This window comes from Odocoileus virginianus, chromosome 33, assembly GCF_023699985.2.
Source record: "Odocoileus virginianus isolate 20LAN1187 ecotype Illinois chromosome 33, Ovbor_1.2, whole genome shotgun sequence".
NCBI classification, from domain to species: Eukaryota; Metazoa; Chordata; class Mammalia; order Artiodactyla; family Cervidae; genus Odocoileus; species Odocoileus virginianus.
In genome coordinates, this window is record NC_069706.1 from 12694849 (window position 1) to 12708847 (window position 13999).

The 13999-nt window shown below is 42.2% G+C and overlaps 1 protein-coding gene across 13 annotated transcripts in view; it reads left to right on the forward strand.

Annotated features, from left to right (window-relative positions):
• MRTFB (myocardin related transcription factor B) overlaps positions 1-13107 on the forward strand; it is a 211080-nt gene extending 197973 nt beyond the window's left edge. For all 13 annotated transcript variants that reach the window (XM_070460849.1, XM_070460844.1, XM_070460848.1 and 10 more), the window contains 2 exons: positions 4942-5002; positions 7672-13107. In XM_070460849.1, the coding sequence (XP_070316950.1) occupies positions 4942-5002; positions 7672-8207 (597 nt within the window). In that variant the 3' untranslated portion in view covers positions 8208-13107. The remainder of the gene's footprint in view (positions 1-4941; positions 5003-7671) is intronic.
• The last annotated feature ends 892 nt before the right edge of the window (positions 13108-13999 follow it).

The window sequence follows — 13999 nt, forward strand, 5'->3', positions numbered from 1 at the left end:
TGTGAAGGACAGATGTGTATATGTGTGACCAGGGCACGTGTGTTATACAGATCCCTTTCCGAAAGCCACCATTTGTCAGGCTGGCATCAAACTGCCCCCCTCCCAGCTGGATGGCCTTCTAGACCACCCAGCACCTGCCCCCACTCTGTCCCTCTTCACTGCTCCCTCACCCCCAGCACCTGCTACCCCGCAGGCCAGCCCACATGAGAGCTCTGCTCGTGTACTGAGCAGACGCACATTAGAAGGACAGACTGAGGCCCTCCTGGCCTACCCTATCTATCCCAGAGATGGGAAAAGGCAGAGTTCTGTCTGTAAAAAGCATCTGGCCGCAGGTGGGCGCCCAGTGGCGACAGCCATGTCAGACGTTACCCTGAACATTTCTGGGCTCACTGCCAAGGCAGAACCCCGGCCTCATAAGAGGCTGCAGGGAATGGCCCTGACACCACCACGTGGATGCTGACAGTGAACAGGAGGCATGCTGCTCAGAGCTAGACTGTCTGCTCGCACAGCCACAGCAGACGCGCCTGCAGGGTCATGCCGCTCTCCTCGCCCCCACAATCCACGTGTGATTCCGTGGAGCCTTCACGTGCAGTCGGGGGTGTGTGGGGCCAGGGCTCGGCACTCTCCAGGGAGCAGTGGCCACGCCGTGACCACCTTGACCTTCTTCGTTGCCCCAGCAAGCAGCTGCAGACACTGCTTGGCAGCAGCAGGGCCCAGTTTGGCCCACCCACAGATGGCGAGCAGGTGCCGGGGCAGGCTGCCTCCTCGAGGAAGCAGACGGCTCCCAATGCTTCTTCATATCCACTTGGTACCTAAGGAAGGTAACTTTCCTAGTTGTAAAATGTTCCTTTAGTTCCAGACTCAGCAGGGGCATTTATTGTGAGGGAAAAGCTGAACTTCAGAACTTGGTTTAGATATCACAAAAAGAATGGAAACAAATGATGCTGGACTAGACTGTGATCCCCTTGGTCCATCCAGAAGGAACATATTTTCAAGAAAATCCTTCCAAACCTGGTTCTCACATACAGGTTGCTACATGGCATTTAGTTGATCAATGTAACAACACAGACTCATCCTCACACCTTAACCTAAGAGCTGATTTTAATCCCTGCTCTCTGTCTGTCTCTGGCTCATGCATATAGACTATGGGAGTCAGGTTCTGTCTGGATGAGTAGCTATCTGTAATTCCTCTCAATACACCACTGAGCATTAAAGTCCAGGGATTATGAGGTTTTCAAAATACATTTACTTAGACTTCCAGTTCCACTACTGAATAACAAGTAAGGCCCTACCAGTTCAGTTTCCCACAAATAAGAGCTATAAAGCCTCATCATGGTAAAGTCACTGAAGAGTGAACAGATAGGGTCATATTCTCAGAAGTCTGCACTAAGAGGGAGTTACATGGCATGAGTGCTCTGTTTTTGCTGTTTTCACTCTGGGGTCAAGCTAAGTGGTGAGGTTACTGGTAGAAAAACCACAGCCTTTATGCCTTGGGAATCCAGAAGACTGGTTCTTCCCCTTCTGGGTTGCTCCCAACTGAGAGATGAGATCCCCGAATTCTGTCTGCCGACATCTCTGGGTGACCCCTAAACTACATACGCATGGGCTAGAGTCATAGCACATCAGCTGAAGACAGAAGATCTGACCTGAGATTGGAACTTCTGCCCAAGAAACCTTTTGCGGTTCAGGTCCAACCCAAGTTAACTGCCTACTAAAATAAAAGAAACTACTCATCTGAGAAAAATAACAGAATACAGTCTCCACAACTTGGTATCCATGACAGCCATTCACAACATGGCAATATACAAAGAATCAGGAAAATGTGACCTTTTCTTAAGGGAAAAAGGCAGTCAGCTAAGACCAACACCCAGCTGATTTGAGTCACAGAATTTGCACAACTATGATAACTATCTTCAATAATGTAAAAGAAAATTTACTTGTAAGAAAGAGGAAGAATGTAAGTATATATAGAAAAAATTTTTTAATGAAATGGAAATCCTAAAACTAAAAATTACAGAGTCTGAAATGAAAAAAATTATAGATCATCTTAGCAGAATGGAGGTGGCAGAGGTTTAAAAAAAAAAGTGAACTTGAAGAAAAATCAGTAGAACTTATCCAGTCTGGATAACAGAAAAAAAGATTAAGGAAAAGGTGAGCAGAGTCTCAGAGACCTATTATTTCATATCAAACAGTCTAACATGGGTATGGATGGGAGTCCCAGGAGAGGACAGAAAGAATGAGGCAGGTAAATATTTTAAGAAATACTGATCAAATATTTTACAAATATGATGAAAAACAAGTTTACAGCTTTAGGATGCTCAGTGAACACCAGCAGGATAAATAGATGGCCTAGTCATATCATAGTGAAATTACTGAAAGCCAGATTTAAAGAGCAGATCTTGAAAGCATCAAGAGCACAGCAATACAATATACACAGGTAACAACTGCTGTTGGCCCTTGAACAAGACAAGTTTGACCTTCTCAGATCCATTATATATAGATTTATTTCAGTAAATACATAGTACAGTACTATACGATCTGTGGTTGGTTGGAACCATGGATGCAGAGTCATGGATATGGAGGGCCAACTCTATAATATGTGGATTTTCAACTGCTCGAGGGAGGAGGGCAGTTCGCCTGACCGCTGTTCGGTTCAGAGGTCAGCTGTATTTGATTTACGGTTGACTTTCCATCAGAAACTATGGAAGCATGGAAAGAATGGAACAACATCTTTAAAGTTCTTGGGCGGGGCAGGAGGAGAACATTGTCAGCACAGTATTCTCTATCAAGTGAAAATATCGTTTAGTTTGCTTTCATTTTTAGAGATTATTGCAGACAAGGAAAAATTAAGGATTCATCACTACCAAACCTGTATTATAAGATACTACACTATCTTGAGGGGTTTATAAAATATATAGCTATAGTACTTAAAAATAACTAATAAAAGATGGAGGAAATCAATGATCTTTATGTTCACTGGGGTTTTATATTTTATAGGAAATGGTACATTAAGTAGCCTATGGAAAATTAAGGGTATATATTGTATACCTACAGTAACAACTTAATTATTGCTTCTTAAAAATGGAAAAATTAAGCTAGAATTCCAAAAAATCAATATTTTTAAAGGCCAAGCAAAGAGGAACACAAAACAGAACAAATAGTATAGAAACAAATACTAAAATGGTAAACCCAAACTTAACTGTATCAATGATTGTGTAAAACATACTAGTAGAATAAATAATAGTTAAAATGCAAAAATTATCAGAATAGATGGAAAACTAGACCCAAATGTATGTTGTGTACTTGGACTTAGCTTCAGAAGCCACACACCATCTTTCCTGCCAGTTCTATTTGTTAGAAGCAAGTCACTAAGTCATAAAGCCACCCAGCTTGCGCTGTCTTAGATCTCTGGCTGTGGAGAGAGCCAGCTCTTATGCCGTATGGACAGTCCAGCAGCACCCTGCAGAGGCCCACGTAAAGAGGAACTGAGGCCTCCCATCAACCAGCTTGTCCTCATGAAGTAAGTCACCTTTACCAGGACATTCTTCAGCCGTGAGATGGCTGTGCTGTGGCCAGAGTCGTGACTACAGCACCATGCAAGAACCCACATCAGAACTACCTGTCCATACCATTCCTAAATTCCTGATCCTTAGAAACTTAGTGTTTTAAGCCACTAAGTTTTTTGCACTGATTTGTAATACTGCAATAGATAACTACTTTATGCACATACAAGGGGCATACTTTAAATATGAAGACAAAGGTTGAAAGAAATGATTGGAAAAATATACAGTGCAAACAGTATGCATAAGAAGTTCTGGCCAAAGACTGGGACAGACATTTCACCAAAGAAAATACACAGATGGCAGATAAACACATGAAAAGATGCTCAGCATCCTTAGTCATTAGGGAAATGAACATTAAAACAGCAATGCAATGCCACTACTAACTGTTAGGTGTCTAAAATGACTGCCCATACCAAGTGTTAATGAGAATGGAGAACAACTAGAAATATCCATTGCTGTGGAAATGTAAAACAACATAATTTTGGAAAACAGCCATCTGTTAGAAATTTGAACATACACCTACTCTATAATTCCGGCATTCTACTCCTCAGTATTTACCCAAGAGAAAAAAGAAAACGTGTCTGTACAAAGATTTGTACACAAGTGTTCACAGCAGCTTTATTTGTAATAGCCAAAGAGTGCCGACAATCCAAACAAACTGATATTTCCATACAGTGGGATACCCAGCAATAAAAAGGAATGAACTTTTCCTGCTGTACTCTACAACATGGATAAATCTCAAATTTATTATGTCAAGTGAAAGAAGCCTCCTCTATCCCTCTGCCAAAAAGTACAAACTGTATGACTCCATTTATGTAAAACTCTAGAAAATGGAAACTCTTCTGTATTCAAGGAAAGCAGATCATTGGGTTGCATGGGGCTGAAAGGAGTATTGCAAAAGGGCATGAGGAAACTTCAGGGGAAGTGGGTATGTTCATTACCTTGATTGAGTTGATAGTTTTGTGGATGTATACATATGTCAGAACTTATCTAATTGTCTACTTTATGTAAGTGTAGTTTATTGTATGTCAGGTAATTCTCAATAAAGCTGGAAACCTTTAAAACATATATTTTTACATAAATGCAAATGAATGAAGACATTTTTAGAAGAAAGTGTTAGAAGCCGCTCAAAATGCAAACAGTGATAGAATATAAGTGTATAAGTCATCTGAACTGGGTGTTCACCCCATTCTCACTCTATTAACTAACCAGCTGTGCCACGTAGGGCAGGGCTTCATGTCTCAGGAGACCTCAGAGTTTCAGAATTATTGAAGGATAGGTTAGAGTGGATGTTCTGTAAGGTTGCTAGTGCTCCCAGGTGTCTAATGCTCCTAGGTTTGTACAAAAGAAAGCTAACATATGTTCTCCTTTGTTGTAGATTTCCAATGCACACAGTCAGCAGATGGATGACCTCTTTGACATCCTCATTAAAAGCGGAGGTAGGTCAAGGTCACATCAGATCCCTGGAGAGTCTTATCATGAGTCTGTAGCAGTTTTTCTCTAGAGTCCACCACACATCTCTTAAGTACTGAGAAACATATTATTCTAATTCTACCTCACTTTATTCTTTTAAATCCGTTCAGTTTAGACTATCAAGATGGAGAAGCCATTGTTTCAGTATAACACAGTAATATAATCGATTTGGCAACAGATGTGTACCTGTTGAAAAAGATAGGCTGTCTCAAAACAGCACAGTAGAACCATGTTTAAATTCCACATTGAAAAACTTCAAAACTTGCTCCAAGTGTGTATTATTGTGATGGGATAAAAACATTCCAATTTGTGTGTTATTTTGCAAAAACCAAGTTACCCTGAAACATACGTAAAATAGATGACCAATGCAAGTTCGATGCATGAAGCAGGGCACTCAAAGCTGCTGCTCTGGGACCACCCAGAGGGATAGGGTGGAAGGGGGCTCAGGATGGGGGACACATGTATGCCCATGGCTGATTCATGTCGATGTATGGCAGAAACCACCACAATATTGTAAAGTAATTAGCCTCCAATTAAAATAAATAAAATTTTTTAAAAAACCAAGTTACCTAGCTTGGGCCCAAGTAGCTTTATTAAAATTCAAAGGCAAAGCACTTTCTACACATGATTGAACATCTTAGAATTTTTTACAGTCTTGTCGTCTTACGTAGGAATAAGGGAATGTTAACCACAAAAAAAAAAAAATTCAAGGATCTCTCTGCCTAAACTTACATATCTCTAAAAATAAGTATAAAGTCAGTATTTCAAAACTTCAAATGCTATTTGGGAATATTTCTAAAGTATTCGCAAATTACCTTGATGAAGGAATTTTACTTAGATCTTAAAATTGTGATCAAAATTTCTCCATTCATAGGAGGTTCTATTTAATTTTGAGGTTAATGATTTTGTCATAACATTTGACATAACAGAAAATTCTTGATATTTGACTACAGATCTGTATGTGCTATAGCACTTTTTTGCTAAGAACTATGTTGGCCTTGCAAAATAATTGAAACTCCTGATAAAAATTAAAGAAATAGATATTCCATAACTGAACTTAAGGTTAAAAAAATAATAAAATGCTTTTTGCCAAATCTGGTTAAAATAAAGATTTCTTGAAATGATTAAAAAAACAGTGTTTACAGCCTAAACTGGGAAACTAAAGTATGACAGTCACAATTGAGTTATTTTCTAAAAGGGATAATTTTTTATGACAAAGTATCAATGAGTATATTATTTTATGTTATTATATGTTAATACTAGTGATAATGAGAACAGAGATTTAAATCATTGATGGTAAAACTAATTACTTAGGTTGCACTTTCAGCTTTCAAAATAATTCTAGAGCTGACAACAGATAGTGAAACGCAACATAACTATCCTAAAAACATACACAATACACACAGTTGACAATTCACATACAGGAATCAAATTATAAGTTCTTTCTCTCATTTATGCATCCAATCATTTAATCGTAAGAGTGATTATTAATCCATGTTTCCTAGTGTATTTGCATATAAATGAAACGAATCAAATACTCATAAGAAAGTAAAAAAAATACTTCATTCAAACCTTATCTGAAACAATCTTCTCTCCCAGGGTTTTCTCTCTCCCCACACTTCACTCTCCATCCCTTTAGATGGCTGCATTACCCTCATCACTGCCTGGAATTATTAAAATATATTTGCTTAGTCTTTAACTGCATGATAGTGATACAGTTAGCATAATATTGTTTTCTTTACAGCTTTGAGATCTATGTTTTGAAATAACTTTACACATTAAAGTGTGTTTATACTTACTAATACAATCTTGGAAGAGGTCAGACTATAAGAAAAAAAAAAAAACTTCATTCAAATGTATATAGCCAAGTGAACACTGGTATCTAGAGCAGAACGTTGATTAATTTGCTACTTGATCTGACAAGGAATAACAAGTAACTAGTGCTTCCTAAGACACTGTATAAAATCTTAAGGATTTGATAAAACTCAGAAAACAAAAAAGAAAAAATAAGTAATCCACTGTCTCTTGGAGATGATGTGTTTGCTTTAACTCAGAAATGACATAGGAGAACATCGTATCTTTTAACAACTTTATATAGAATGTAAATGGCTAAATTGGGCATACAGTTCAACTATAATAAAAAAGAGAAAAGAATATAATTAGATCTTTCCTAACAGGAAGGCTGTAGCTCATGCCTGCACAAACTTGGGGTATCCACTTTGACATTCACTGTAAGGGTGGTATCTGCTGATAGCTGACTCGAGCTATGGGGGGAGACAGGAGGCTGTCTTCAGCCTGCAGTGACTAAGAGTAAGGACCCAAAAGTCAAATCATCTAAAGCCATCAACTCCCACTTGCAGGTAGAGACTGCTACTAATGCTTACTCTTACTGAAAGAACTGAAAGCACATCAGAATGCTATCAACTACATGTTTATATATCTAACGACATTATCCGTCACCATAATCACCTCAACCTTTATCAAGGGCCACACCCGACCAAGAGCAGCCTCTTCCTAACTCTAAAATGGACCATGTATAAGTAATTGCACAAAGAGAAGATAAGTGCCCTAGTAATTAATAGAAATGTTGAAATAGTATGAAATCATTGCTAATTACTTGAATTATTTTACACAGAGATTTCCCTCCCTATAAAAGAAGAACCTTCTCCTATCTCCAAAATGAGACCAGTGACAGCTAGCATCACCACAATGCCGGTCAGCACGGTGGTGTCCCGGCCACCACCCCAGGTCCAAATGGCACCACCCATATCCTTAGAACCTATGAGCAGTCTATCTGCCAGCTTAGAGAACCAGCTCGAAGCCTTCCTGGATGGAACCCTACCTTCAGCTAATGAAATCACTCCCCTGCAAAGCGGCAGCGAGGACAGAGAGCCCTTCTCCCTGATCGAGGACCTGCAGAACGACCTGCTGAGCCACTCGGGCGTGCTGGACCCCTCGCACTCGCCCATGGAGACGGCCGAGGCCCAGTTTGCCGCAGGTACGCCCTGCCTGTCCCTTGACCTCTCTGACTCGAACTTGGACAACATGGAGTGGTTAGACATCACCATGCCCAGCACGTCATCAGGACTCACACCGCTCAGCGCCACCACGCCCAGCATGTTCTCTGCCGACTTCCTAGACCCACAGGACCTGCCGCTGCCGTGGGACTAACAGCACAGATTTCTCGCCTCAGAGTTCATGAGGTTTGGAAAAGACGACGATGTTTCGAAAAGGTCAGATTTTAGAGACAGATCCAGAGTTGCATCATTGCAATTATAATATGTTGTCACAGAAAGATGGGATGGATGGTCAGAGGCTGGAAACCAAGTTTGAAAACATTTCATTGCATCTAGCAGTGAATGCCTGTGATTTAATATAGCACAGAGCCTTCTGAAAAAACACTACTCCAAGAAGACTCATCTGTTTCTCCAGACTTCAGTAAAGAACGAAAGGTACCTTTAGATTAAAAATGCGAAGAAGAGTAAGGTATGCAGGGTGGCAACACGAGGGCCTCTGGTCATCAGCTACAGTTAAACCTCTGTGGTCACTTTAAGACCTTAAATAAAAGGCAGACAGCTCCACTCAAAAAGAAAGGAGGTGAGCGATCACTGCACAGGGTATCTCCTAGAAATGGCCTGAGCCCAGCCCAAGATGCAGCCAGGGTCTAGGGCAGTGGCCAGCACCAGCCAGTTCAGTGACAGCTTCCCGCTGAAGACTTTTGGTTCTGTTCAGAAACCAATGTAATTTTTTTGTCTGTTCTAGTTTATTTTGTGATTTGGGGGAATCTTACTTCAGATCTCCAGATTTAAATTGAAATGGGAGATCTTTCACCATAATCAGACAATGTCTACAAAATACTGTCATAAACAATCCACTCTAAGAAGTCCGGGTGTATTGATAACACTGAAAAGTCTATTAGCAGCCCTCCGGGTTGATTACATTGATTTTAATGTGTATATTAGACACTTGTATGTATACTCTGACATTGTGATTTGTACAGCCTACGTTGGAGTAAGGAATTGGATACCCAGTGGTCCTACTTGTTTTAATAACTCGAATATTTCTAGAGTACTTGAGCCACATGTATTTCCGTATTTAAGGAATTGCTAACTTTCAGGTAACCAGGCCCATCTCAAAGAACCAAGAAAAGGCTTTGGCATGAAATATCTTTCTGAGCTGGTGAGCTGCCAAGAGAAGACAAGGCAGCAGTCTGTCATCCCCCTAGGACATTCCCAGAACGGTTACGGGGACACGGTGTCGCCAGGTCGGCCGGCAGACCCAGCCCTGGCCGTCCTCTTCTCTGTCACTGATCCCTGGTTACCGTTTCCCAGGCTTGTAACTGGATGTCATACCTGAGCTCTCACTATATCATCAAGCTGAAGGTTGAGAAACTGGAGGTTTTATTAGTAGTTTTTTATATTGAAAAAGTCATATTTGTTGAGTAGGATAGTTTCAGAGTTTTCTAAAATGCCAACTATCACAGGATTTCCAAAATTATTTCAGTCAATTGCTAGTCGTTTAAGTATATGACAAAATATAAAATAACTGAAAAAAAAAACCCACCTGAAATCTACTTAAAAGTGTGGAGACTTTTACTAAATAAGAGCATTGTGCTCTCACCTCACCTTGGGTAAACCCTACAGTCAGGTTTTCTGTGGGTCGGTAAATGGTGAATGTTCCCACAGTGACGGGCAGCCTGACCCATTACTTGGAAAGAGTCTGTGAATCATTTCTAGGTCTTGTGTTTTGCCTAAGAACTGATCTTACTTTATATTTTTATTTCAGTTTGTGGATTTTACTCTGTAAGAAAAGTCCATTTTCCCAGTGTTCAGTTGCCCAGCACCCTGGAGCCCTCAGCTGAAAGCCCTCCCAACTGGAAAGTGCTTCTGGATGGTTCGGGCAGAGGCGGTCAGACACAGTGTGGTCTGTAGTAGGTCTTTCGAGTGCTTAGGGATTGGTCATCCAACAGGTGGGAAATTGTAATCATCGACCAGAGCGCCACCTTCTGACCGAGCCCAGCGGGACGGTCAGCTTCCTGGGCGTGAGTAGGTTCCTCAGAGGGCCCGTCTCCAGGGCCGGGGCTACTGACTTGGGAATGTGCTTTTCTTAGGGGAGGTCTGGGCCCTCAGCTTTTGTCCAAGGCTTGTCTGGCCCACACTTCGACTCTGAGCATCATATTCATTCAGACTGAAATATGTTACTAAGTTAGCAGCAGATATCAGTGGGCCTGTAGGAGGCAACTGAACAGCTGGTGGTAGTGGCTCTTGTTGACTTGACTTTGTGTCTCCGTCATCCTGCACTGAGTATATAGATTGTTCTTTAGCCCTCAGCTCCCCTTGTTGCTAAGATAGGTTTGAAACACGCCACAGGGAGGCTGCTCTCCAAAGACACACGCTGCACTGAATGCCATCTTACATATAGCCTGCTCTCTCCTGACGAATCGCTGAAGTGCCCACTTCACCTTCACGCAGCAGCATCTCCCCTGAAGGCAGCAAGGAGTGTCAGTTACTGACGCTCGCGGCTGCCGCCTGCCCTCCCGTCCTGGCGTGTGTGTAGTTGGGGGGAGGCGGTGGTGCTGTTGTGTACCACCCTGCAAAGTACCATACTGCCCAGCAGACAGCCGCCTTCTAGAAACACTATCTCACGTCCAGTCTTATTTCCTAAATATTCCTGAAACACCGTAGTATCAAGCTCACCTTGCTAGTGTATATAGGTGCCAGGTCACGTCATTAAGGATGGGAGGAACAGAAAGTTACACCGAAGATGCTGCAGAGCCTTGGCGAGTCCAGGCGTATGTGGTCATCTTGTACATTTCAGCAAAGCATGTACTAGAAAATCTCATAGGACACTGTGTGCTTCACATCCCAGTGCTTTTCCTGAAATGTGCAATCTACTGTATAGTATCTGCCACGTATTTGCACACAGATGCAGTCTGAGTTCATGCACCTTCATGCTCAGATACTGTTTGTGTTTGTTTTATATGAAGTTTTATGGCACTAAAGAGATCTTATTTAAATCTCCATTTTACAAACTTCACGGTTCTGTGATCCATGGACGTGCAGTCTCAGAATCATGATGAAGGCAACATGGTGTGGTCCCGCCAGCTGCCGCCCATAGAGACACCGTCATGAGCTGTGAGGTCAGTGGACGCCGAGTGACAGCCAATGAGGAGTGTGTCATGTCACCTATTTGGTCACCAAAGCTGACTCGGGCTTCCTCCACCCCAGGTCATTCTAGCCATACAGGCTGTCTCCAGAGTCCCTTTCAGGATCCCAGGCTGAAACTGGCCACCACAGCTGGCAAAAGAGCTGTCCCAGCAGGGCCGGACCATCTAGTTACTGTCCACAAACAGCCTTCGGCTGGATTCGCACCCCTCGCTCACACACATGTCTGGGCGTGTCCGGCGGCCCCGCCAGGAGTCAGGTGGAGGGTGTGCAGCGGCAGCGGGGGCCGCTCCGAGAGCTTCCCAGAGACCAGCTGTCAGCATCCCTCAGCAGATCCCCCGGGGCCACGCAGCTCCACAAGTACTGCCCCGCAGGTCACCACCCGTCACTACAAACATCAGTCCTGACGCTGGCACCAGGGCAGGACACCAGGCCAAGTGGTCCCAGCCTGGAGGCTGCGCAGTCAGCCCACACTCTCAGAGAACACTAACTGGAAGGCCAGGGCCACCAGGAAACAGCTCACACGTGCGGACGTGTGTATCTGGAGAGCAGCCTCACTGCATTTTCGCTCATCTTGTACGTGGTTTCGGTCAAAACTGGAAAATGACAACTAAGATGTAGTCATTCTTTTTCTTGGTTCAAACCTTTGATAACTTGCTCCTTCAGTGATCTTTCTGGGCTTCGTTTTTATTTGTGAAGTGACTGCATGGCAATAAGCAGGTCTCCATCTGTCCCCATTCGTCCTTTCTTGCAGTATTTGAGGAAATGCATCATTACAAAGGCTCTCTACCTGAACTCTCAGATTCGAGGCCTGTAATTCAAAAAGCTGCACATGTTTACAAACGAGCTCTTCCCCTCCACGCAAACACGTTGCTCTGTAAATCACATCAGAAAATGTCACGACCCTGTGGTAACAGGGTGGCAATCTCAGATCTGCAAGGTGCTGTCTGGAATCAAATACATCATGTCATTGGCGATCTCGACGCAGTTGTCATGTTGTTTTAACAGAGCTCTGTGCCAACCACTAAGACAAAGCTTTAACCAAGTTCTAGAATCACCGAGACTCGTAACGATTACCTCTCCACATCATGCTGTAAGGAAACTTGCTGACTTAGGAGGAGGAAGTATTTAGGAAAGGGTTTAGTTGCTACCAAAAGTACTTAACCTCGAGTAAACTACTAGTAATGCAAACTTGCTTTAAAGGAACCAAAGGCATTGCCAAGTATTTGCCAAAAGAAGGCACTTTTATTTAAAATTTGAGACTAATGAGCTCTCAAAAATCAGTCCCAAAAAGGTATTATCCATTTAAGGTTATAATTTTCACAAAGATGTAGATATTCCTCTATTGTTTTCATGTAAAATAGTATAGATTTGTTTTGTTGGCTTAAGAATAATACATATTTAGCAGTAATACAGAGTTTTTTCCTTTCTACCTACAAATTCGTTCTCTTGTTTTCTTGCTTGCAATAGAAATGCAATGAGATAGGTGTTTCTCTTCTTATTTTCATTGTCACATTATGTCTTAGCATCTCACTCTATGAAAAAAAAGGAGAAAGATACCAATCTACAGAGCCCTGCTTATCAAAGCACTAGTTTAATAAACAAAAAATGATGGCAATCGGGGGTCCATTCATGTATTGCCTTTATGTTGTTTTTTAAATGAAAAACCATGATGCCTTTGTATTTGCTGTTTGCACCCCTGAAATCAATTCCATATCATGTTTGAATGCCATACATTTTGCACATGTACTGTATATAGGTAATGCATACTGTATTTTTATATGTGTGCACATTTATCATCTGATCTTTTGTACATAGTGGCCGTATTGTAGCTGATCGGGAAATGTTTGATATCTCAGCAATTTTGCATTTTTGTGTCTCAAATAAAAAAAAAACATTTTGATGTACTATGACTTTTGCTGTACAGAGGAAAAACTACGTGCTGTGGGTCAGGGGAGCTGCAGGGCAGGGGCAGGGAGGCCAGGGGAGACCCCATGTCCAGAACAAGCTTTACAGCCAAGTCACCAGAGCAACCAGCGGGCGCGCTGAGGCAGCTCCGGTGAATCATGCATGCAGTGCACCCTTGCCCCAGCTCCAAATAGAAACAGGTAGCACCTGAACTTGACCATACCAAGATTTACACCAAAACTGTGTTCATTCCCCCACAGTCATAAGGAAATCCCGAATGAGGCGAAGGCCATGGTGCCCAGGGATGAATGCACACACACATGCCTGCAGAAAACTGGCTCTCACTTGGACACTAATAAATAAGCCACCGACAGGATTCCTGAAAGACCCGGGTAATCCTTCAGTTCAGCCTCGTTTCAAAAGCAACTATTTATATGAGGTGTTTTTATAGGCCAAGAGAAATGGTCTTTAGAGTTCAGTTTTTTTGAGAAAGATGTAATCTGATTTTCAACCCAGAAGCCCATGGTTAAAATATAGTTTTGAGAACAGTATTGTATTTTCCTCTGTTTTGATGAAATAAGACAGTAATGGGTACAACTTCATTGACAACCAACACTTTCATATCAATATCTTATTATGAAAGCGGGTATTTTACCACCCTCAGAGAGGGAGAAAAGAAAGATCACTGGTTACTTGCATACAATGAAATTTCATTATCTGTGACCTTTTAGGGACCGAGAGATCTGCCTCAGTGGCCCAGTAAGTAGATGATGCTTCCAAGGGACTAAGACACTTGTAACATCACATGTTGCCAGCCAGGATCCTGCCCTCAGGGAGAGAAAACCATGTCTGAGGGGACCGAGAAAGTGCCCCAGGCATTCCCAGGAGTGA